The sequence below is a fragment of the Bos mutus genome, chromosome 1, assembly GCF_027580195.1.
Source record: "Bos mutus isolate GX-2022 chromosome 1, NWIPB_WYAK_1.1, whole genome shotgun sequence".
NCBI classification, from domain to species: domain Eukaryota; kingdom Metazoa; phylum Chordata; class Mammalia; order Artiodactyla; family Bovidae; genus Bos; species Bos mutus.
Window position 1 is genome coordinate 368,038 of NC_091617.1, and position 26,757 is coordinate 394,794.

At 44.3% G+C, this 26,757-nt stretch overlaps 1 protein-coding gene across 1 annotated transcript; it reads right to left on the reverse strand.

Annotated features, from left to right (window-relative positions):
- Positions 1–2,591: 2,591 nt before the first annotated feature.
- KCNE2 (potassium voltage-gated channel subfamily E regulatory subunit 2) lies at positions 2,592–3,470 on the reverse strand. Its single transcript, XM_005893357.3, has one exon. It carries the CDS (start codon positions 3,468–3,470, stop codon positions 3,099–3,101), a length of 372 nt encoding a protein of 123 aa, XP_005893419.1. The 3' UTR covers positions 2,592–3,098.
- Between the last annotated feature and the right edge of the window lie 23,287 nt (positions 3,471–26,757).

A 26,757-nucleotide genomic window follows, 5' to 3' on the forward strand; every position in this document is an offset into this window, starting at 1 on the left:
ATTTTAAAAGGAGGAGGGGGACTTCCCTGATTTGATCCCTGGACCAGAAACTAGGATCCCACCTGCCTTGGGGGAACTGAGCCCATGTGCTGCAGTAAGAGGAGTCTATGTGCCTCAACAAAGACCCAGCACAGCCAAAATTAAAAAAAAAAAAAAATGATAAGAAGGAGTTGGACAGCAGGTACTTGAGCAGAGTCAGTGGAAATTTATAAAAAGTGAAGGGGACTGGGTCAACTGCATCTGAGTCTGTCAATAGATGCTTACCTGGAGGAGAAACAAAGTTCAGCCTTTATGACTGGAGGCAGTGGTGCAAGTTAAAGCCGTTACCTCCTTGAATGCTAGCATATCAAAGAGACAAGGGTGGTCTGGGTGGTAAATGATTTATACCTCAAAGGAGGAGAAAAAGGATTTATAATTGAAAGGTTTCTAAAGTAAATGCTGTAGCAGGGATTCAGGGGCTGATTTGCCTACCACCAGGTTTTGGCCTGAACAAATAGTACGTTCTCCTGGCCCCTTAAGTTTTCCTAGGCAGGCACCTTAAAGCATGCCAGGATCTCCTTAGGGATGTAGGTAGTGTTTGTTCAAGTCTCTCAGTGTGGGGAGGTGGATGGTATCTTTTGTGCCAAGAGTCCTCAGGGTTTTTAGGCCAAGGTTGAGGTCAATTCAAGAAGAGGGTTCAAAGGAGCCTGACCAGGGTTTGGTCAAGGAGATAAATTTGGTTTCTACCAAATTTAGTAGAAACCAGAAGTTTCTACCAGTTAGTAGAAACCTTGGATTCCTGTCTGGATCCAGACCCAAAGCCGAGATTTTGTTGCCCGAGTTGCTGCTCTGGTTGTTGTTCAGTCACTCAGTCATGTCCAGCTCTCTGTGACGCCATGGACTGCAGCACACCAGTCTTCTCTGTCCTGCACTGTTTCCTAGAGTTTGCGCAAACTCATGTCCATTCAATCAGTGATGCTATCCATCTGCTGCTCTGGGCACGTTGATTAAAATGTTCTGGAGACTTCCTGGTAGTCCAGTGGTTAAGAATATGCCTTCCAAACTACTCTCTTCTTTTGTAAATGTTTAACACAATTTTTCATAATAAAATTAAAAAAGAAAAAGAATCTACCTTCCAATGAGGGGACACTGATTTGATACCTGTTCGGGGAACTATGATCCCACATGCCACAGGGAACTAAGCTTGCATGCCACAACTAAGACTGAATGCAACCAAAATAAATAAATAAATTTAAAAAAAATTTGTGTGGTTCAGCATTTCTGGGTTTCTCATCTAAGGAGAGAAACTACCCTTGCCATATATGCTCTTGGAATATGGGTGGCTTTCCTCCACAGTGCATTGAATGCTTCTGTTAGCACAGTCACATGCTTGTTATTAGGAAACAGACCTAGTGTCTTTCACTCTAAAGAGACAAATCTTGTAATCCATATAAGATGCTGAAGAAGGACTCCTCTTTTCAATTTTGTCTCAGTGCTCTGAGACTTGAGGCTTTGTTCACAATGCCCTGTCTCGGCTGAGTAGACGGGGAGCTGGGGAAGGAACAGAGTATAAGCAAGGGGGCATGAAGCTTCATGAGGTTACACCCCATATATCTGTCTTGCTGTTGACTTTCCCCTCTCAGCGGCTCTCTGGACCTTAACCCGAGGTGGGCAGGCCCTCTGTTCTGGCTCCTCCCACTTTGTGTTGGTCTCCGTTATAACCCTGTCACTTTATATCATCAGGATGTTCTGACTCCTTCTCTGTGCCTGCCTCCCTCTCTGCTGAGTGAGTTCCTCCAGCTCAGAGAATCACGTTCATCTGTATACTCCTGGTCTAGGCCATTGACCCAGAAAGTGAAAGTGAAAGTCACTCAGTCATGTCCAACTCTTTGTGACCCCATGTACTATACAACCCATGGAATTCTCCAGGCAAGAATACTGGAGTGGGCAGCCTTTCCCTTCTCCAGGGGATCTTCCCAACCCAGGGACTGAACTCAGTTCTCCCGCATGGCAGGCAGATTCTTTGCCAGCTGAGCCACAAGGGAAGCCATTGACCCAAGTAGACAGATAATAAATGGTACTTGATTGAATTAAGGAATGAAGTCACCTAATCTGTGAACTGGGGTTGCCTATCCATAAGTGAAATGGTCTGACAAGGATTCTGTGATCTTCAAGGTGCCCTTTGGCCCTGACATTCTATAATATCATGACCCCCAGGGTCAAAATATTAAGCAGTTACCATCTAGTTCTTCAATAGACCTCAGCAATTCAGCCACTTTCCATACATTCATGAAAATAAATTTCTTGAAACACAAATAAGTAATTGTAAACCAAGAAAATAAATTGAGTGAAAAGAATGAGTGGTTTATTAGGCAGCATTTTCACATATTATTATTATTTTCTATAATAACAAGAACTTTTAAGTTAGTCTTCTGTAAAATTTAAAATGTTAATTAAAAATATGTTTCTGTTATACCAGGTAGTTCCTAAAGATTCTATCTATTTGGTGTGGACTCTGCCCTTATGAAATGTTGGTTCTGTCTTCCGACTTCCAAATAAGCTCAATGCCAAGGAAACAATACACATAAAGGAAACCTGTGGTTCTGTTCATTTGTCACTTCAGACTCTATATTCATGAATTAATAAATAAATGCTCCTACTTCAATCTAGTGAGCAAGTGATAGATTTTTGAACCTCCATTTCAGAATAATACACCTTGGTTACTTATAAACTGAGTCAGTCAAACATACAGAATAATGTTTCACAAGGGAGACTATTCAATGATTTGTTAATTTCTCCTTTCTATCCCCACTGCCACTGCCCAGGCACATTACTTCAAATTTGGTTTTATTTTCACTATTGACATTGATTAAAATGACACTGACATTGCACAGAAAGGAAAAGAGGTCTTCAACATAAATTATTGCTCCACAGAGCAAACGTGAAGCATGAGATTGAAATGTCCTCTTAGCTGATCAGCTACGGGATCTCAATGAAAATTCTCAACACAGAGTGAGGAACTTAGTGTCTTCGAAGCATGACAACTTGGATTGACTCCATGGAACCAGCATCTCTTCCTATTTGCATATCAGATGTTGACTCCATGCCTCCACCTCTGATTAAGGAGACATCGTGAGCGCTGCTGCACCTGTGTTCTCATGGATGGTGGCCCTTGGTTCTTCTAGGTTCACAATTTGACTTCTGTACTTCCCTTGCCAGTCCTCCACGATGTACTGGTGGTATGGGTCATTGGAGTGCTCTCGTCTCTTGGATTTCACCGTGCTTACCAGGATGGCTACAATGATGAAAGAGAACATTCCGATCATCACCATAAGGTACAAGATGACATAGTAGAAGTTCTCAGCATCAACCTTGGCTTGCAGGGCCTCTTGCTCAACTGTTGTGTTCCTGCGCCAGTTTTCCATGTAAGTGATAAAAATCTTTTTGAAGACATATTCCAGTGTCTGTGTCAGATTGGATAGAGTTGGCATATTTCCGTCCTGCTGCAATTTAAATAAAATAGGTGAACAAGTTTAAGAAAATGAATTCTTTCTCTATTTGGCTGCCTTAAGGAATGGAGGGAGGGCCAGACAAGGTTAGGTGGGGGGAGTAATATTATTTCTTCTTTACCTGGCTGGTGATTAAGTGCATATTTTATTATTCTTTAAATTTTGCATGTTTTATGCAACAGTTTTTCATGCACAGTATCTTATAATAAAAGTAACATAAGCACATAATAGTTACAGAGCATATAAAACTATATGTATTATGATCCCAATTTGCATATATAAATAAATAATATATGTAGAAGAAAATGAAAAAAGCCTGGAAATAAATAAGGTTAAAGTGTTAACATGGCTGGTATACTCAGATTTTTTCTTCCTTATATTTTTCTTACCTTCAAAATTTTCATCGATTACCCTTCATCCATTACTTTGTTTCTAAATAGACGGGTCACCTCACAATAGCTAGCACAATGCCTTATTCATAATAGATATTCCACAGACATCAGCTGAAGGGAGCAATGATGATGTATGTTCTGTGTTCTTAGGGAATTATGGGGCAGAAGTCTGCAAGGGCCGTGGACAGACATTGTGATGCTCTCCGTTTCCTATGTGTAGGCTGTGATTTATTCCAGGTATCCCTAAGGTATGAGTATGTCCTTCTGTATTTGAACGAAGCACTTTCAGTAAGTGATACAAAGGAACGTGAGAGATTACTCATATTTCGCAACTCCATCCTTGTTCCCACTGCCTGGCCACCAGCGTCTCTCACCTGGCGGACACAATGCAGTACAATACAACCCTCCCTAAAACCGCCTCCCCGGGGTCACATCTGCCTATCTCTGCCCAGTCAATGTGCTCTTTTTAAGAGGGAAATGGGAGCATATCGTTCCCTTGTTTTGAAAACATGCAATACCTTCCTGTTGTTCTCAAAGTAAAATCCTCCTTCCTGGCCTGGCCAGGCCAGCCCCTAACCACATCCCCAATTATTCTTCCCTTATGGCAACTGGTCTTACTGGCCTGGCCTGCCTTCCTCCATGTCAGTAAACATTCTTCTGCATCAGGACATTTGCACATTCTATTCCCTCAGCCTGGAATACTTTCCCCTTCTCTTCCCTCTGCTACCCCCTCGACCTCTGGGGCCCAGCTTAGCTGCTGCTTCTGAGAAAATATCCCTGGTCCTGCTCTCAGCCATTCTCCCCTCCCCCAGTTCTCTCCAATAGTGTCTTTTTTTGTGTTGTTTGGTTGTTGTTTTAGTTGCTAAGTCATGTCCAACTCTTTTGCGACTCTATGGAAACTGCCCGGCTCCTCTGTCCTTGGGATTCTCCAGGGAAGAATACTGGAGTGGGTTACCACTTCCTTCTCCAGGGGATCTTCCCAACCCAGGTATCGAACCCCCATCTCCTGCATTAGCAGATGAGTTCTTTACCACTGAGCCACCAGGTAAGCCCAGTGTCTTTTTACTTTTCTTCAAAGCACTCTCTCCAATATGTGGTAATTATGTGTATATGTCATTTTGTATGTGTGTAATTATTGGCTTGTGGTCTCATGTTTCCCATCTGTCACCACGCCTCTGTCTACCCTCGTTTAGCAAACATTGGCACAGAGTCTGGCACACACTGGGCACACAATGGATGTTTGATGAGTAAATGCATGTGCCAGGTATGTGCTGGCATTGGAAATGCAGCAACAGCGAATATGAGAATTCTACCTGTGGAACCTCAGTGTTGTGGGAGAGATGGACACAAAGGAGCGTGCGAGGTGCAAAGCATTGTAACAGGTGTGAACAGAGAGGGTCAAAAAGAAATTTAACAAAGATGTCAGATTGCCCTGAAGTACTCGTCATGCACAGTCTGTGGGGTCCCAAAGAGTTGGACACAACTGAGTGACTGAACAACAACTTGCCAAGCACATTTTCCAAGCAATGTGACAGAGGTATGCTTGTCCTCCTTAAAATAGCAGTTCACTGTTTAAGAGTGTAGCTGAACTGACTTTAACCAGACTCAAGACATCATCACCACTGGCTTCTTCCACCTTTAAGAGTCCAGGTCTACTCATCGGGGGGACCTCACATGTGTCTCATGCATCAACAGACAACCAGCCCTTCCCGTATTCTCTGGGGCTCACCTCTCAAATGTGATGGAGCCCGACTGCTTCACCCACCAGTGTTCTCACCCTCTGGTCCTTCCAGCCCTTTCCCACAGCTTCAGCCAATAAAGAAAACTGATTTCCCAGTGTATACATCCCCCTGCCACACCCGCTAGAGAGAATTTGGTTTCCTCTGGTTAAGTCAAGTAGAAAAATGGTTGGAACATAGAGACAACGGGGGGAAAAAAACCAGCAAAACAAACAAAAATCCCAGAAGAGCTAAGTTTACAAAATAAAAAGGCTGGTTGGTGGGTGACGCGGGAAGTTTAGTCTGGGAGAAGACCCTGAGCGACTGTGGAGTAGGAGGCAACTGAGAAGGGGAAGAAGGGACCTCTTTGGGCAGAGAACTGGATCCCCTTCATGTTTTGTTGTGTTTTTTGTGGTTTTGTTGTTGTTGTTGTTGTTGTTGTGGAGATGAGAACTATTCAAGTTGTCTCTGTTCATTGAAGTGCTGTTCTGTGAAGTGGCTCCAGCATGCCCTGGGCCACCTGAGGCCCACCTTGGAGGCCCACGTAGGATCAGGGTTCCCCCAGAGAGGTGGTCACATTACAAGCTCCTCCAAGCACTGAGCTCCTTGGCCTACCCACCTTCCATGAGTCTCCTTTGTGGGCTGTGTCTCTGTGCCTGTAATTCCTGTATCCTCCAGGCAGAGGCAGTAGAGTCCCAGTGTCACATGGAAGGGACGGTAATGTCAGTCACGCTCACTGCCAACACTGTTCTGTGAATGTTTTCATCAAAGCAACTCCTAAGTTCTTCACCACCTATGAACACTCCGGGCCAGAGCCTGACTCATAAGAAGAGTTCAGTCATTAGCCCCCTGTTCCTTCAGGGCTCCGAGGGAACGTAGTGGTCACAGGAGAGGCGTGTTTTGATGTTTAGCAAGGCCATCCAGGATGGGGTGCCTCAAGGGAATGAGGATGGGGCACTTTGAATCTTGAGGGGAGGATCACTGCAGAGGAAGGAAGAAATACAGCTCCACTACAGGAGGGAGCTGGGACACATTTTATTCACACATTTTATTTTATTTTATTTTTCTAAGATGTATTTAGTTTGGGGCTGTGGTGGGTCTTTTGGCTACATGCAGACTTTCTCTAGTTGTGGTGAGTGGGGGCTACTCTTCGGTGCAATGCTCAAGCTTCTACTGCGGTGGCTTCTCTTGTTGCAGAGCATGGGCTCGAGGTGAATGGGCTTCAATCGTTGCAGCATATGGGCTCTGTGGTTTCACCTTGTGGGCTCTAGAGTGCTGGCTCAGTAAGTTGTGGTTTAGTTGCTCCACAGCATGTGGGATCTTCCCAGACCAGGGATTGAACCGGTGTCCCTTGCATTGCAAGATGGATTCTTAACCACTGGACCACCAGGAAAGCCCAAGATTCACACATGGTAAAAAGGTGGTTTGCTCTTGTAGTTTCAGGAACCTAGGTCAGTGGTCACCCCAACACAAGCATTTCCCTAAGCTCCTGGTCATGTTTGCTTGCTTGCTTAGTTTCAATTTCCTGTTCATTGTGTGCTATTCACAGGATGATCAAAACCTCTCTTAAATGTAGACAATTACCTCCTTCTCCAGGAGGCAGTGATCAAGACCATCCCCAAGAAAAGAAATGCAAAAAAGCAAAATGGTTGTCTGAGGAGGCCTTACAAATAGCTATAAAAAGAAGAGAAGTGAAAGGCAAAGGAGAAAAGGAAAGATATACCCATTTAAATGCAGAGATCCAAAGAATAGCAAGGAGAGATAAGAAAGCCTTCCTCAGTGATCAATGCAAAGAAACAGAGGAAAACAATAGAATGGGAGAGACTAGAGATCTCATCAAGACAATTAGAGATATCAAGGGAACATTTCATGCATAGATGGGCTCAATAAAGGACAAAAATGGTATGGACCTAACAGAAGCATAAGACATTAAGAAGAGGTGGCAAGAATACACAGAACTAGAAAAAAAAAAAAAATCCTCACGACCCAGATAATCATGATGGTGTGATCACTCACTTAGAGCCAGACATCCTGAAATTCGAAGTCAAGTGGGCCTTAGGAAGCATCACTACAAACAAAGCTAGTGGAGGTGATGAAATTCCAGTTGAGCTATTTCAAATCCTAAAAGATGATGCTGTGAAAGTGCTGCACTCAATATGTCAGCAAATTTGGAAAACTCAGCAATGGCCACAGGACTGGAAAAGTCAGTTTTCATTCCAATCCCAAAGAAAGGCAATGACAAAGAATGCTCAAACTACCACACAATTGCACTCATCTCACACACTAGCAAAGTAATGCTCAGAATTCTCCAAGCCAGGCTTTCACAGTACATGAACCAAAAACTTCCAGATGTTCAAGCTGTATTTAGAAAAGGCAGAAGAACCAGAGATCAAATTGCCAACATCTGTTGGAACACAGAAAAAGCAAGAGAGTTCCAGAAAAATGTCTACTTCTGCTTTATTGACTATGCCAAAGCCTTTGACTGTGTGGATCACAACAAACTGTGGAAAATTCTTCAAGAGGTGGGAATACTAGACCACCTGAACTGCCTCCTGAAAAATCTGTATGCAGGTCAAGAAGCAACAGTTAGAACTGGACATGGAACAACAGACTGGTTCCAAATCAGGAAAGGAGTACATCAAGGCTGTATATTGTCACCCTGCTTATTTAACTTATATGCAGAGTACATCATGAGAAATGCTGGACCGGATGAAGCACAGCTGGAATCAAGATTTCTGGGAGAAATATCAATAACCTCAGATACACATATGACACCACCCTTATGGCAGAAAGTGAAGAAGAACTAAAGAGCATCTTGATGAAAGTGAAAGAAGAGAGTGAAAAAGTTGGCTTAAAGCTCAACATTCAGAAAACTAAGATTATGGCATCCAGTCCCATCACTTCATGGCAAACAGATGGGGAAACAGTGACAGACTTTATTTTTGGGGGCTCCAAAATCACTGCAGATGGTGACTGCAGCCATGAAATTAAAAGATGCTTGTTCCTCAGAAGAAAAGTTATAACCAACCTAGACAGCATATTATAAAGCAGAGAAATTACTTTGCCAACAAAGGTCCATCTAGTCAAGGCTATGGTTTTTCCAGTAGTCATGTATGGATGTGAGAGTTGGACTATAAAGAAAGCTGAGTGCTGAAGAACTGATGCTTTTGAACTGTGGTGTTGGAGAAGACTCTTGAGAGTCCCTTGGACTGCAAAGAGATCCAACCAGTCCATCCTAAAGGAAATCAGTCCTGGGTGTTCATCGGAAGGACTGATGTTGAAGCTGAAACTCCAATACTTTAGCCACCTGATGCGAAGGGCTGACTCATTGGAAAAGACCCTGATGCTGGGAAAGATTGAGGGCAGAAGGAGAAGGGGTCAACAGAGGATGAGATGGTTGGATGGCATCACCGACTTGATGGAGATGAGTTTGGGTAAACTCCGGGAGTTGGTGATGGACAGGGAAGCCTGGCATGCTGCAGTCCATGGGGTTGCAAAGTGTCAGACATGGCTAAGCAACTGAACTGAATTGAATCTGTTTTACAAATGAGGAAACTGATGTTTAGAGAATAAATCCTTTGGTTTCAAAAGACAAGAGAATGGAGCTGCTGGAGGGCAGGGATCATTTTATGTATCTTTGAATCCCTGGGCCTGCACAGGGGTTGTTGGGTGAAGTGAAAGTCAATCATGTCCAACTCTTTGTGACTCCATGAACTGTAGCCCGCCAGGCTCCACTGCCTGTGGGATTCTCCAGACAAGAATACTGAAGGGGTTGCTATGCCCTTCTCCAGGGAATCTTCCCAACCAGGGATTGAATCCAGGTCTCCTGCATTGGAGGCAGATTCTTTATCATGTGAGCCCCTAGGAAAGCCCGGGGTTGGTGAGGAGCAGACTTTTATTACTCATTCATTCACCTGTGTTCTGCAGATTTCAACATGAAACTACAACAGTGATTCTTAAATTATTTGTGGGAGGGGAGGGGTAGGGAGGGTCCCCAGATTCCTTGAAAAACAAAATTGAAAAATATGACTATTTTTCCCCAGAAAAGTATATGTATGCAGACACAAAGCTCTACATTCACTTTTGGGGGACTCCTGGGCCCCTGAAACCCAACCAAGAATCTTTGCTACAAAGTAGCTTTGAGATGAAGGAGTTCGGAGTTCAGAGTTCCCCTGGAGTTGGCTTTGTTTCTGGGTGTGGACAAAGCTGCACTGACCGGCCTCTTAGAGCTAATACTGCTGATTATTTGTTCAGCTCTTTTACATGGACAGAGGCCATTGATAAGCAGATCAGGAGGTGCTTTTTAAGCTCAGAGCTGAAAAGGGCCTCTGGGGATGAAATGCCTCAGTGCTGACCCCTGGCCAGACTGAAAAAGTCAAGGCCAAGGAGGATTCACTATTTAGACGCTGTTTCATGAGACATGGCTGGGCAACTCATCCCATATCCACAGGCAAAAACCAAATCATGGTGTGTGAAAGCTGTTTCATTGATGGACATTCTGCTGAAACAGATTAACATTTCTGATATCCAGAATGACTATTTAACTGATAGACGTTGACCACATTTAGGATAAACAGTTTTTCCTCCTCTAAGTTGAATATCATAATAGGCATTCACCTTAGGACGGAATGGAGAGGCCACTATTATTTACATCCTGTTGAACCATTTGAAGTTGCCATTTATAGAGGTTAAAAATTGGCGGATATTGGCAAGGTCATACAGTTTAATACAAATTGGTCTATATTTTCAGGCATTCTTAATAGATGGTTCTTGCTCAGTCAAAAAAAAGGATGGGTCCCTAGAGATTCTTGGAGCTTGTCTGCTGCTTTGGGGAGAGAGTAACTATAGCCCGAGACAAGCCCTTGGAATCCCCTGTCCAAGGTCACAGTGCTGAGTCTCGAAACCCAACTCACCCAGGCTGGCACCCAGCCCCTACTTTGTCCTAGAAGAGGTCACGAAGTCCAGAAACTCCCTGTTTCCATCGCCTGCAACCAGTCAGCTCACTGGGCAAAAAGAAATGAGACCAAGATCCAAGCTTGACTCCACACACATCAGTGGGTTGAGCCCTATCTTCAGGACACATAATAATCTCTAAACTGTCACACAATGAAAGTGTCAATGGCTCAGTCGTGTCTGACTCTTTGTGACCCCATAGGCTGTAGCCCACTAGGCTCCTCTGTCCATTGGATTTTCCAGGCAAGGATACTGGAGTGGGTTGCCATTCCCTTCTCCAGGGGATCTTCCTGACCCAGGGATTGAACCCAGGTCTCCTACAACTCAGGCAGATTCTGTACTGTCTGAGTTGCCAGGGGAGCCCCTGTCATAAATGTGCATAATTCATGACAAGGACAAAGGGACACTATGAGGAAAGCCACATGCCCTTGATTCTCAAACCCAAAACTCTCTTTCCCACAAAGACTGTGGCTCACCAGTATCATCCGGACCTAAAGGCAGTAGTCTTTCCCTTTTATAACAGGAATAGAAAAAGAAGAGTATCTGCATTTACCATGAAACTTCCATTTAGAAAATTAAATATTCAGGGACTTCCCTGGTGTCCAGTGGCTAAGACTTCACCCTCTCAGTGCAGAGGGCCCACATTCGTTTTCTGGTCAGGGAACTAGATCCCACATATGGCAACTAGGACCTGGTGCAATTAATTAAATAAAATATTTAAAAAAAAATAAAGAAACACACATTCAAAGTGCCCGGGCAAAGGCAACTACTGAAGAAACAAGTACAGAAAGCCCTACAGAAAGAAGAAGGAGGAAAAAGAGGGAAAGGAGAAGAAGGAAATACAGGAGGAAGGGGAGGAAGAGAGAGAGAAGAGAGAGAGAGAGCAAAAGGGTGCAGAAAAGGAAGGAAGGAAGAAAGCAAGGAAGGAAAGCAGAAAGGAAGGAAAGGCCAGGTCTTGTACTGGGAAAATCATTCCTTTCATCATTTTCTGGTGAAAAAAATAGCTTTGTTACTTAATTCCTCAAACAATAAAGAATTTGTGATGGAAACTTGCCTGTGTGGTGTGTGAGCGGTAGGGAAATCTTCGCTGCACCTTCCTGCTGGCTTGGGGAACTTCCAGAGTGCTGCATAAATCTGGCCTGTGTGCAGTTTCGCCTGTAGTCAGCCGAGCCCTCGCTGACTGCTGTCTGCAGTCCTAGATGTTTATGAACCCAAATATTTAATCTAATCTTATGTGGAAAGTCAAATACCGACCAGCAGTTGGGAATTCACCTTGGTGTCTGGAAGGGGTGTGCCTGGGTGGAGTCTGGCCTTGGGCACAAGTTCCCCTCCTCCAGCCCCATGATGCCAGCTCCAGTCGGGGTACCGGGAGCCTCCCTTCCTGGGGCAAATCTCAGTGGACAGCACCCTTCCCTGCAGACCTCATGAGGAGGGAATGTGTCCCAGAGAGCTGACGTGAATATGGCCATGGGTGGTTGGTGTGGGTTGAGTCCTGAATATTCATCGGAAGGACTGATGCTGAAGCCAAAACTCCACTATACTGGCCACCTAATGTGAAGACCTGACTCCTTGGAAAAGACCCTGATGCCGGGAAAGATTGAAGGCGGGAGGAGAAGGGGACGACAGAGGATGAGATAGCTGGATGGCATCACCAACTCAATGGACATGAGTTTGAACAAGCTCCAAGAGTTGGTGATGGACAGGGAGGCCTGGCATGCTGCAGTCCATGGGGTTGCAAAGAGTTGGACACAACTGAGCGACTGAACTGAACTGAAGTGAGAAGACGATCAGTATATTTCAAGGCAGGACCGCCTATTCTGACCACCTCCTCATAAGCCAAATTTTGTTAAATACTGTGGGTTTCTCTGGTGGCTCAGCTGGTAAAGAACCTGCCTGCAATGGGGAGGCCTGGGTTCAATCCCTGGGTTGGGAAGATCCCCTGGAAAAGGGAAGGGCTACTTACTCCAGTATTCTGGCCTGCAGAATTCCATAGACTGTATAGTCCACAGGGTTGCAAACAGTCAGACCCAACTGAGCGACTCTCACTTCACTTCATTTCACCTCTCTCTGGGAACAATTTCCAAATGAATTATAACAACACTGTTGTCTGGTAAAACAGAAACTGGTCACAAAAGGTGTTATATGGAGGAAATGGAAGCAAGTCTGCAAAGAATAAGAAAAATTAAATAAACTCTTCTTATTAAATGATCCTTTCTATGGTAGTTGGAGACACTGGAACTGAGCAGAGTGGGACTTCACAGAAGCTGACACACTCAAGTGCTTACCATGTGCCAAGCTCTTCTCCAATGCTTTTATTGTATCAGCATCATGTGATTGTTTCCACAACCCAGTGTGAGAAGTGCCGTGAACTTGACAACTAGGGAATCCAGGCACAGTAAGGTCAACAGGTCAGGAGGAAATAGAAGTAGGGCCGGGGAAGTCGCCCTGGTGGTCCAGGGGTTAAGAGTCCACCTCGTAATGGAGGGGATGCAAGCTCGATTCCTGATGGTGTAAACTGATTCCATGTGCCACAGAGCAACTAAGCCCTCAAGCCATGACTAGAGAGTCTGTGTTGTTGTTGTTTAGTTGCTAAGTCGTGTCCAACTCTTTGGTGACCCCAAGGACTGTAGCCCACCAGGCTCCTCTGTCCATGGGATTTTCCAGGCAAGAATACTGGACTGAGTTACCATTTCCTTCTCCAGGGGATCTTTCCAACTCAGGAATCAAACTCACGTCTCCTGAGTCTCCTGCATCGGCAGGCAGATTCTTTAGCACTGAGTCACCTGGGAAACTCTGTGGGGCACACAAAAAAATGTCTCCCAAGACGCAGGAAGATTCTTTGTCCCACAGCTGAGGCCCGACACAACCAAATGAGTAAATTTTAAAAGTAAGTTTTTGCCTGTTTGTTTTTAAAGAAGTAGAGTCAGGGTTTGAGTCTGGTTGTTGAATGGTGGCTGCAGAAGTTACACTCCACCAAAGTCACTTGAGTCACAGGACTGGTCATTATTCAGTAATGTTCCAGTGTAAAGGAACGTTAACTTTGTTTCATCTTGGATTTTCTCATTACGTGGTACTCTGAACAATAAGTATTGCAGTACTCTGGCTGGCAAGTGGAAGAGGGCTGGGGTTTAAAATGACCTACAAAGTACCGTGGCCACTTGATGTGAAGAGCCGGCTCATTAGAAAAGACCCTGATGCTGGGAAAGATAGAAGGCAGGAGGAGAAGGGGACCACAAAGGATGAGATGGCTGGATGGCATCACTGACTCGATGGACATGAGTTTGAGCAAACTCCAGGAGATGGTGGAGGACAGAAGAACCTGGCGTGCTGCAGTCCATGGGGTCACAGACAGTTGGACACTGAACAACAGCAACAACCAAGTACCATAGCTAATGTGTTAGATGTGATCTGAAGAAATTCAAATTCAGACTGAAATTGAAGAAAGTGGAGAAAACCACTAGACCATTCAGGTATGACCTAAATCAAATCCCTTATGATTATACAGTGGAAGTGAGAAGTAGATTTAAGGGACTAGATCTGATAGACAGAGTGCCTGATGAACTATGGACAGAGGTTAGTGACATTGTACAGGAGACAGGAATCAAGACCATCCCCATGGAAAAGAAATGCAAAAAAGCAAAATGGCTGTCCGAGGAGGCCTTACAAATAGCTGTGAAAAGAAGGGAAACGAAAAGCAAAGGGGAAAAGGAAAGATATTCCCATTTGAATGCAGAGTTCCAAAGAATAGCAAGGAGAGATAAGAAAGCCTTCCTCAGCCATCAATGCAAAGAAATAGAGGAAAACAATAGAATGGGAAAGACTAGAGATCTCTTCAAGAAAATTAGAGATACCAAGGGACCATTTCATGCAAAGATGGGCTTGATAAAGGACAGAAATGGTAGGGACCTAACAGAAGCAGAAGATATTAAGAAGAGGTGGCAAGAATACACAGAAGAACTGTACAAAAAAGATCTTCATGACCCAGATAATCACAATGGTGTGATCACTCACCTAGAACCATACATCCTGGAATGTGAAGTCAAGTGGGCCTTAGGAAGCATCACTACAAACAAAGCTAGTGGAGGTGACGGAAATCCAGTCGAGCTATTTCAAATCCTAAAAGATGATGCTGTGAAAGTGCTGCACTCAATATGTCAGCAAATTTGGAAAACTCAGCAGTGGCCACAGGACTGGAAAAGGTCAGTTTCATTACAATCCCAAAGAAAGGTAATGCCAAAGAATGCTCAAACTACTGCACAATTGCACTCATCTCACACGCTATTAAAATAATGCTTAAAATTCTCCAAGCCAGGCTTCAGCAATACATGAACCTTGAACTTCCAGATGTTCAAGCTGGTTTTAGAAAAGTCAGAGGAACCAGAGATCAAATTGCCAACTTCTGTTGGAACATGGAAAAAGCAAGAGAGTTCCAGAAAAACATCTATTTCTGCTTTATTGACTACACCAAAGCCTTTGACTGTGTGGATCACAATAAACTGTGGAAAATTCTGAAAGAGATGGGAATACCAGACCACCTGACCTGCCTCTTTAGAAATCTGTATACAGGTCAGGAAGCAAAAGTTAGAACTGGACATGGAACAACAGACTGGTTCCAAATAGGAAAAGGAGTACGTTAAGGCCGTATACTGTCACCCTACTTATTTAACTTATATGCAGAGTACCTCATGAGAAACACTGGGCTGGAGGGAGCACAAGCTGGAATCAAGATTGCTGGGAGAAATATCAATAACCTCAGATACACATATGACACCACCCTTATGGCAGAAAGTGAAGAAGAACTAAAGAGCCTCTTGATGAAAGTGAAGAGGAGAGTGAAAAAGTTGGCTTAAAGCTCAACATTCAGAAAACTAAGATCATGGCCCATCCGGTCCCATCACTTCATGGCAAATAAATGGGGAAATAGTAGAAACAGTGGCTGAGTTTATTTTTCTGGGCTCCAAAATCACTGCAGATGGTGCTCACAGCCATGAAATTAAAGATGCTTACTGCTTGGAAGGAAAGTTATGACTAACTTAGACAGCATATTAAAAAGCAGAGACATTACTTTGCCAACAAAGGTCCATCTATGAAGGCTATTTTTTTTTCCCGTAGTCATGTGTGGATGTGAGAGTTGGACCATAAAAAAAGCTGAGTGCAGAAGAATTGATGCTTTTGAACTGTGGTGTTGGAGAAGACTCTTGAGAGTCCCTTGGACTGCAAAGAGATCCAACCAGTCCATCCTAAAGGAAATAAGTCCTGGGTGTTCATTGGAAGGACTGATGCTGAAGCTGAAACTCCAATACTTTGGCCACCTGATGCGAAATGCTGACTCATTGGAAAAGACTGATGCTGGGAGGGATTGGGGGCAGGAGGAGAAGGGGACAACAGAGGATGAGATGGCTGGATGGCATCACCGACACAATGGAGATGCGTTTGGGTAAACTCCGGGAGTTGGTGATGGACAGGGAGGCCTGGCGTGCTGCAGTCCATGGGGTCCAAAGAGTCAGACACAACTGAGTGACTGAACTGAACTGAGCTGAAGAAATACAAGGATTTCTAAAACTCTGCACCAGCTTCTTATGACACCATTAGATCTCTAAAGTTGCCTTCTCTGAACAAGACAAGGCCAACTCCACCGGAAAGGATGGATCTGATGGCCCCATTGGACTGAGAGTGCCTTCATAGAAACAGAAGCAGGACATTTAAATGTCTCCCTGGGAAATTCCACTGAGAGGACTGTGCCCCCTGCTGGTGAAACAAGGAACAGATGCTGATCTCCCTCCTCAGGCAGCCCTGGTGGTTTAACTTTCAGTTCAGTTCCGCTCAGTTCAGCCTCAGTTCAGTTCAGTTCAGTGTCCGACTCTTTGCGACCCCCATGGACTGCAGCACACCAGGCCTTCTTGTCCATCACCAACTCTCAGAGCTTACTCAAACTCATGTCCATTGAGTCAGTGATGTCATCCAACCATCTCAACCTCTGTCATCCCCTTCTCCTCCCGCCTTCAATCTTTCCCAGCATCAGGGTCTTTTCCAATGAGTCGGCTCTTCGCATCAGGTGGCCAAAGTATTGGAGCTTCGGCTTCAGCATCAGTTTAACCTTATAACTTGAATTTTCCTGGTGCAGAGCTAAGAAGAATCAAAAGAGTGAGTGAGTCTACACTTTGGTAATTGGAGCAAGACTGGAAGGTGATATATCCTGGAGGCTAAGAGCTTGGCTTTGGAGGCTGACAAACCTGGAGAGCAAATTACATAGTGTTCCTGATCTGTGGATTCTTCAGCTGCAAGATGGAAAGGAGTTTCTATCTCATTGGGTTGTCATAAAAATGAGACGAGATAAAGAACATAAAGCACTTAGTACAGCCCTGGCACATAAGAAGACAGTAAGTGCCTTACACATGTTAACTTTTGCTGTTATTTTTCAGAGAAATAAAAAGAAGATGTGGCAGTGAGAAGCACAACTTGCCAGCCTTATTATGAGAAGGGTAGCTCTTTTTTTGTTTTTAATTGAGGAATAGCCAATTAACAATGTTGCAGTCGTTTCAGGTGGACAGCAAAGGGACTCACCATCCATACGCATGTATCCATTCTCCCCCAGACTCCCCTCCCTCCAGGCTGCCACACAACATGAGCAGACTTCCCTGTGCTGTACAGTACATCCTTGTTGGTTATCCATTTTAAATATACTCGTAGCAGTGTGTATATGCTTATCCCAAACTCCCTAACTATCCCTTCCTCCCATCCATCCCCCAGGCAACCACAAATTCATTCTCTATGTCTGCGATTCTGTTTTGTAAGTAAGGGACTTCCCCAGTGGCTCAGATGGTAAAGAATCTGCCTGCAGTGCAGGAGACCCAGGTTCGATCCCTGACTTGGGAAGATCCCCTGGAGAAGGAAATGACAACCCACTCCAGTATTCTTGCCTGGAGAATTCCATGGACAGAAGAGCCCGGCAGGCTACAGTCTGTGGGGTCATAAAGAGTCGGACATGACTGAGCAACTCACACTTTCACTTTCTTTGAAGTATCTGTTACAAGCTGGAGAAGAAAGTGGAAGGGGGACAGAGCTGTCTCCTGTTTCCCTTGATGGACATCAGCCTTCTTGACTTCTGCAGAAGGCTCTCGATAGACTTGCTCTGCCTTGTCCCCAACAATAAAATGCTACCTGCCCAGAAAGCAAGGGACATGAAAGTAAATATTCTCTTTGAAAACTACATTGCAGTCCACATCTTCACATACAGCTTTACTTACCCCTGCCTACACAGGGCATGTTTTTAAAATCTAGAGAGCTGAATCTGCTTTTGGATTTAAAATTCAGTCTGACATCCAGCACTAACAAAACCCAACATTCCTTTGAAAGAGAAGAGCGTAGAAGACTTTGTTTAGAACTGAGTCTGCCTTCCAACTATAGAAACTCAGATAATAAGTTGGTTACAATAGAGTTATGGAATATTTGGAAAACTTGAACATCAAATCTAGTGAATCTCATACATGCAAAATAGCACTGCGTGTGCGTGTTTAGTTCCTAAGTTGTATCCGACTCTTTATGACCCATGGACTGTAGTCTGCCAGGCTCCCCTGTCCATAGGATTTCCCAGGCAAGAATACTGAAATGAGTTGCCATTTCCTCCTCCAGAGGATCTTCCCAACCCAGGGATCGAACCCACAGCTCTTGTCATGTCTCCCGAATTGCAGGTGAATTCTTTACCACTGAGCCACCAGAGAAACCCTATAAAATAGCAGTGCTGCTGCTGCTGCTGCTAAGTCGCTTCAGTCGTGTCCGACTCTGTGCGACCCCATAGACAGCAGCCCACCAGGCTCCCCTGTCCCTGGGATTTTCAAGGCAAGAACACTGGAGTGGGTTGCCATTTCCTTCTCCAATGCATGAAAGTGAAGTCGCTCAGTTGTGTCCAATTCTTAGCGACCCCATGGACTTCAGCCTACCAGGCTTCTTTGTCCATGGGATTTTCCGGGCAAAAGTACTGGAGTGGGGTGCCACTGCCTTCTCCGATAAAATAGCAGTATGCTAGCTTAAATACTTATAAGAACTTAACGCTGACCCTTCTTTCAAGTCTATTGGATTTTATTTTTATCCCAAATATCAATGAGATGAAATAAATTTAATACCTGGAATAAATGCATAGGCTTAAAACCATTTTGTCCTGAAATATCTAAATAACTTATGCAAATAAAAGTACGTTGGCTTGTTTGTTTAGCTTGAACTGAATAGCTGCTTCAGTTTTCCTTCTCAGCATTTAGATATAAGTTGTCCCATAAGACAGTTACTGAACTCAGAATATGGCTGATCTGAATCGAAATGTGCTATAAGTGTATAATACAAACCAGATTTTGAAGACTTCTGACAAATAATGCAGGACATCTTATTAATAATTTTTATATTAATGTGTTATAAAAATGATAATATTTTAGATATGTTAGTTTGCATTAAATGTATTGCTAAAATTTTTAATAATTTTATTTTCTTTTTATTTCATTTTTTGGCTGTGCTGGGTCTTTATTGCTGCTCAGGCTTTTTCCTGGTTGCGGAAGAAGAGTTGCAGTGGCTTCTCATTGCGGTGGCTTCTCTTGTGGTGGAACACAGGCTTTAGGGCATGTGGTGGTGGTTTAGTCGCTAAGTCGTGTCTGACTCTCGTAACCCCATGAACTGTAGCCCGCCAGGCTCCTCTGTCCATGGGATTTCCAGGCAAGAATACTGGAGTGGGTTGCCATTTCCTCCTCCAGGGGAATCTTTCCAACCCAGGAACTGAACCTGGATCTCTTGCATTGCAGGCAGGTTCTTTACCAACTGAGCCACCAGGGAAGCCCTCTTTTTCGTGGCATGTGGGGCTTTGTTGCTCCATGGTACGTGGTATCTTCTCAGACCAGGGATCAAACCCTGATTTGATCAAACTGTGATTTGTCTCCTGCATTGGCAGGCATATTCTTTTCCACTGAGCCACCAGGGAAGCCCCAAATATATTGATAAAATTTAAAAAAATTAAAAAAGAATTGTCTGCCTTTCAAGCTCCCTGCAGTGTTCTTCAGGCACCACTATGGATACAAACTCAGAGGCTACCACCACTTCTTAAGAAGAACATAACTCTGATGACAGATGATGGGGAAGGTAGAGGGTTGCTAATTGTCTTTGGAGAATCGCAGATCAGTCAGTCTCTGCCTCAGTCCTGTGAGGAGAGATACCCTGCACAGCCTGCCTCTGTTGTCTTCCTGTGATGGCCGGTGGCTGTACCTCCACACCTGCCTTCCTCCACACCCTCCAAATGCAGTTACGTCATGTGCGTGCCAAGTCACTTCAGTAGAGTCCAACTCTCTGCGACCCTATGGACTGTAGCCCACCAGGCTTCTCTGTCCATGGGATTCTCCAGGTAAGAATACTGGAGTGGGTTGCCATTTCCTCCTCCAGGGAATCTTCCCAACCTAGGGATCTAACCCATGTGTCTTACATCTCCTGCATTGGCAGGTGGGTTCTTTACCACTAGCACCACCTGGGAAGTTAGTTACATCACAACTTAGGGTTAAATCCAATCTCAGAGTTTGCATTTCTATGGTAATAGAAACCTTGTTCCTTGATGACTCACACTGTGAGCTGTAATTACATCTTTGCTGTACAAGTTTTCCCCCCTCCCCTTGGAGTTAATCATTATTTCTTTCTTTTTTTTTTTTTTTTTTTATCTACCCTTGAACTTCTTCCTATACCCTTCAGTGGCTCAACATCATTAGTCAGCCTGGAAATGAACTTACGAGCACAGTGAGATGCCACCACTCATATACTAGAATGGCTAAGCTTTAAATAAGACTGACAACACCGATTGTTGGTGAGGCTGAGGAGTGACTGGAACTTTCCTCATTGCTGGTGGGAATGGAAAATGATACAACCACTTGGAAACAGTTTGGTAGTTTCTGAATAACTTAGCAAAAGGGCCCCAGTAGGAACGTCCCCGGTGGTCCAGTGGCTAAGATTCCACACAGTGCAGGGGCCCAGGTTCAATCCCTGGTCAAGGAACTAGATGCCATATACTGCAATTAAAAAAGATCCCACATGCCGCAACTAAGACTGGCACAGCCAAATCAATTAATTTTTTAAAAAGGCCTCAACAATTTCCACTTCTATGCATTTACCCAAGATAAATGAAAAAGTATGTCCACACAAAGACTTACATATGAATGTTTATAGCAATTACATTCATAATATAAACACTGGGAATAACCCACATATCCTTCAACAGACAAGTAAACAAATTGTGGTCTCTCTATACAATAGAATATTGCTCAAAAATAAAAAGGAACAAACCAATGATACATGCAACCACATGGATGAATCTCAAAAACATTATCTGAACAAAACATGTCAGACAAAAAAGGAGTTTTACTGTGTAAGTCCATTTCTAGAAATTCCAGAAAGGGCAAAAGTAATCCATAGTGATAGAAAGCAGATCAGTTGTTTCCTGGGGCCAAGTGAGGAGAGGCATAAAAGCAAAGAATGAAGAGAGAACTTTTGCGGGTGACTGAATTGTTCTGTATCTTGATTGTGGTGGTGGTTACTCAAGTGTACACATTTGTCATACAACTGTACACTTGAAATGGGTATGTGTAATGTGATGTAAACTATACCACATTTAAGTTGATATCTTAAAAATCCATATTTATAAATTTATGTCTCCAGCCCAATTTTCTCCTCTGAACTTCAGTCTCAAATGTCCAGATGCTTTCTTGACATTTCTGCTTGCTTGTCTGATGACATCTGGCCTTAAAGGTCCAAACAGAACGCTTACTTCTCCACCAGATCTGCTCCTCCACCATCACAGTAAAGGTACACTCACCATCCTCTCAGTTCCTTAAGCAAAAAACCCAAGAATAAGCTTTGATTCCTTTCTTTTCCTCACCTCCCATATCCAATCCATCAGCAGATACTGTAGATTCAATCCTGTCAAGAAAAATCTCTCCAAGTCTTGAGCTTGGATGTGTAAGTGTGACCTCTGGGGAACACTGACCCCACCAGAACTGTGGCAACCCAACTTCACTTCATTGGAAACTGCGTCTGGGCTTTTGTGTTGTAACTGGTGTGATGGCCAACTGCAAAGAAGAGTTGCAGTCCATCTCAGGCACCAACTGGACACCTGTTCTCAGAAACTTGTCCTCTTCTATTGTAATTTTTTTTCTATTGTTACCCTAAGCTTTGTTCTTCCTATTTCTGCACAGGCAGACCTTTTGATCATGTCCTTTTGTCTGGCAAAGCTATAGATCCAGCTTTATTTCTTACTGCTTTTGTGGTTTCATGTTTTAATCTGACACTTCAAAACACATCCCAACTCAGTCTACTTTGAACCACCCGCCTTGTGGTTTTGTCATGGCTTGCTCTCTGCCTTCAGCCTTCTTCTGCTCTTTGTCCTCTTTCATCCAGGTCTAAGAGCAACCAGCATGACCTTTTAGAAACATAGATCAGAACATGCTATTGCCCTGTGTAAAACTCTCCACTGGTTTCCCATCACCTTTGAAGTAAAAGTCAGACTCCTTAGTGCAGCCTGCAAGCCAGTGCAGGACCCCTGGTCCCCTCTCTGATCTCACCTGCCCCTTGTAACCTGATCGTGCTTCCCTGCTCTGGTTTCCACCTTAGCGTCTGTATTAGTTTCTCACTGTTGCTGCAAAAAACGGTCACAAACTTAGTGGCTTAAAGCAACACATATTTATTATCTCTAAGTTCTGGAGGTCAGAAGTCCAAAATGGGTCTCACTGGGTTAAAGTCAAGGTGTCAGTAGGGCTGATTCCTTCTGGAGATTCTGTGGGTTTGGACCTGTTTCCTTGTCTTTTCCAGCTTCTAGAGACTGCCTACATTCCTTGGCTCATGGCCTCTTCTTCATGTGACTCCAACCTCTGCTTCATCCTCACATTTCTTACCACTCACCCTGACCTTCTTGCCTGTCTCTTATAAGGACCTTTGTGATTGCACCTAGCCTGTGCAAATAATCCAGAATAATCTCACCTCAAGGCTTTTCACTTACTCACAGCTGCAACATCCCTTCTGCCATGTAAGTTACCTTTTTCATAGGTTCCAAGGATCAGGAGCTGGGCATCTTTGAGGGGCTATCATTTGGCCTGCTACAACATCTCTGCATCAGCTGTTCCCTCTGCCTGGAACAATATTCCTGCAGATCTTAGTATGGCTTGCTTCTTGCTCACTTCAAATGACATATTCTCAGACAAGTTTATTCCCCTGCTCACCAGGTCTGTAACATGGATGCCCAGCCCAGTCATCAGTCACTCAGAACAATTTTAAATTATCTGAATTGTGTAGGGCTGCCCCATCCTGTTCCATACACTGTCAGTGCACAACCAGGGGACACCCTTCACTCAGAGTGTTAGAGGAATTTGTGCACAGACTGTACCACCTTGCATGATGGCATCTCTGAATTCTGAAGTGACCCTGTTTTATTGATCCCCATGCCCAGTCTCTAACTAGAACTTGAGTTCCATGACAGGAATCTTGTCTGTAATTTCTCATTCTGAGTCTGGTTGAACAAAAGCTCTCCGTGCTTTCCAGATTCATGGGTGTGCTAAGCCCCTCAGTTGTGCCTGACTTGTGACCCCATGGACTGTAGTCCACCAGGCTCCTCTGTCCATGGGAATTCTCCAGGCAAGAATACTGGAGTGCATTGCCACTTCCTCCTCCAGGGGATCTTCCTGACCCAGGGATCAAAACTAGGTCTCCTGCAGTTCCTGCAAGGTAATAAACTGTCCTTTCCCACTTCACCCAAATCTCTGTCTCTGAGATTCCATTCAGCACCCGTGTAGCTAGAAACTGAGCTTTCGGTATCATTTCCTCCCCTGTGCTAATCTGGAATGAACGATTGCCTTACTGTGATACCAGGGTTATTTTACAAAGACAATTTTCAAAGCGGAGGAGAATCAAAACAAAGAAAAAAGAATCCTCAACATGTGGGCCACAGGTGTGCAGGCGACTGAAACTGGACGGAAAGTGGAGAAAGGAGAACCATGGGGGCTTTGTCTCCCCTAGAAGTACTGGGAGGCCTTGGACCCTTGTAGGGAAAAGCAAATCAACCCCAAAGGGGAACAGAGAAGAAGATTCTCATGAGCAAACTTTGTCTTGCTTTCCAGTTTTGCCAGGAATCAGACCTGCCTTTTGGTCTCTACTTAGCACCCAGCTTCCCGTGAATGTATCCGGTGAAATGCTTCCCAGATATATGTCCCTGACAACATCTCTCCTTAGTCCTGACTCTTCATTTAGGCAGATTGTTGTGTGGGTTTTCTTTGGAACTTTTGTGTCTGATTCAAAGACAGAAGCTTGGGATGGGGAGTGTCCGGGGCTGGAAGAGACCCCCAGATGCCCCAGCAACCCCACCTAGGCCCCATCACTGTGGACACCCAGCCCTTCTGCCCTCCTGATGCACTCAGATTGGATCTCAAGGAGGGACATCCACCAAACTCAAGTACCCACTCTCTTAAGAAGTGATTTGTAAGGATTCCATCTCCTTGAACATTTAGAACAAGTCCTTGCCTTGTCTGGGAGAAAACTGTCTTTAGGACTCTCCTAGATTCCAAAGTGTGTAGCCTGAAGAATCTGCTTCACTTCACACATGTTATTATTATTATTTTTTTAAAGACAACAAGTGTTGGAGAGGATGTGGAGAGACTGGAATCCCTGAACACTGTTGGTGGAAATGCAGAATGGCCATGTCCCTATAGACAACAGTACAGAGGCCCCCAAAAAATTAAATCTAGAACTACCACGTGATCTAGTGACCCCAGCCCTGGGTATGTATCCAGACGAGTCCAAATCAAGATCTTGAAGAGATATCTGCACCCCCAATGTTCATCTCAGCACTGTTCACAAGAGCCAGGACATGGAAACAAACTAAGTGCCCTTCAGTGGATAAATGGATGAAGACCATGTGGTAGAACCTATAATGGAATACTATACAGCCTTTAAAAGAAGGAAATTCTGTGATATGTCAAAACACAAAGGAACCTGAGGGCATCATGCTGACGGAAATTCACCAGTCACAGAAAGACAAACACCGCATGCTTCCACTTATGTGAGACACCTGAAATAGTCGAATTCATAGAATCAAAAAGTGGAATGGTGGTTGCAGGGGCTGGGGGGATTGTAAATGGGAAATTACTAATCACTAGGCGTAAACTTTCAGTCAAGTAAGATGAACAAGCTCTAGAGATCTGCTGTACGACATTGCACCTAGAGTCAACAATAATGTACACTTAAAAAAATTTTTTAAAGGGCAAATCTCCTGTTAAATGTTCTTACAACAATAAAATTAAATTAAAAGAAAAAGAATTTGCTTCAGATTAGCAACCTCAATGGCACCCCACTCCAGTACTTTTGCCTAGAAAATCCCATGGACGGAGGGGCCTGGTAGGCTGCAGTCCATGGGGTCGCTAGAGTCGGACACGACTGAGCGACTTCACTTTCACTTTTCACTTTCATGCTTTGGAGAAGGAAATGGCAACCCACTCCAGTGTTCTTGCCTGGAGAATCCCAGGGACGGGAAGCCTGGTGGGCTGCTGTCTATGGGGTCGCACAGAGTCAGACACAACTGAAGCGACGCAGCAGCAGCAGTAGCAACCTCAAGGAGACAGAACAGCTTTATGGGTATCCAGAAGAGAGATGGCCCAGAGGGATGACTCCTGCTGTCTGGAGAATAACTGACCACCTCTTTCTTGCCGATGGTCTTTCAGACCTGACTAGGCATGGTGTTTATTATAGGTTCTCCTCGGCTCAGGCTAGGGAAAGCAAATCTAAACCAGAGGTTGTGGTGCTCAAAACGACCACACTGTGTCCCCACAGCACTGTCAGGCGTGCCTGGCTCACAGAGCCACATGGCCCAGCCGTGGTCAGCGCTGGGCATCAGAGATGCACTGTGCTTTAGGTGGTGGGCCTCCCTCCTGCTGGATCTCACAGCCAGTAGCCCTGAACAAGGTCTGGGCTTATTTATTTATTCATTTTTATATTAGACAGTGATGGATACAACTGTTCTATACATTTCCTTTTTTATCATTTTTATTTTGAAATCACTGTAGAGTCAGAAGACGTTGCAAACATGTTGAGTCCCATGTACCCTTCACTCAGCTTTCCTCAGTAAATGACATCTTATAAAACTATGATGAAATATCAAAACCAGGGAATCTATACCAATACAACGCTGTTAACTAGACCACAAGCCTTATTCAGATTTCACTGTTTTTACCGACATTCATCTCTGTGTGCTTGTTGCTGTTGTTCAGTCATCAAGTCGTGTCTGACTCTTTGCAATCCCATGGACTGCAGCACGCCAGGCCTCCCTGTCCCTCACCATCTCCTGGAATTCGCCCAGGTTCATGTCCATTGAATCGATGTGTGTGTATAGTTTGGTGCAATTTTCCTCTAATGTGTAGATTCATGAAACTACCACCACCAAGGTACAGAACTGCCCCACCCCCATCTCACCTCTAAGAAAGCCTCTGTGTGCTCAGTCGAGTCCACTCTTTGCGACCCCTTGGACTGTAGCCCGCCAAGCTCCTCTGTCCATGGGATTTCCCAAGCAAGAACATTGGAGCGGGTTGCCATTTCAACCTCCAGGGGATCCTTCTGACCCAGGAATCGAACCTGTGTTTCCTGTGGTTCCCACATTGGCGGGCAGAGTCTTTACTACTAGCGCCATCTGGAAAGATCAAGAAACCCCATTTACAATCCCCTTTACACTTGCACCCCTCTCTCCCACACTCTGTCTTCTGTTTTCACCCTCTACAAACGTGTCATTTTGAGAATGTTTTGTAAATAGGATCATACGTAAACAACCTTCTGAGAATGGATTTTTCCCACTTGGCATAATGTCCCTGTGATCCATCCACGTTGCTGTGTATGTCTATAGCTAGTTTTTTTGTGTTTCTGAGTAGTATTCCATTCTAGCGATGTTTCACCTTTCACTTGCTGAAGGAAATTTGAATTGTTTTCAGTTTTCTGCTATGGCAAACAGAGTTACTATGAACATTCATGTACAGGTTTGGATGCGAACCTAAGTTTTCATTTCTCCAAGATTAATGTTCAAGAGCTCAATTGCTGGGTCATACTGTTGCTGTTCAGTCCATAAGCCATGGGCCCCCAGGGACTGCAGCATGCCAGGTTTCCCTGTCCTTCACTATCTCCCAAAGTTTGCTCACATTTATGTCCATTGAGTTGGTG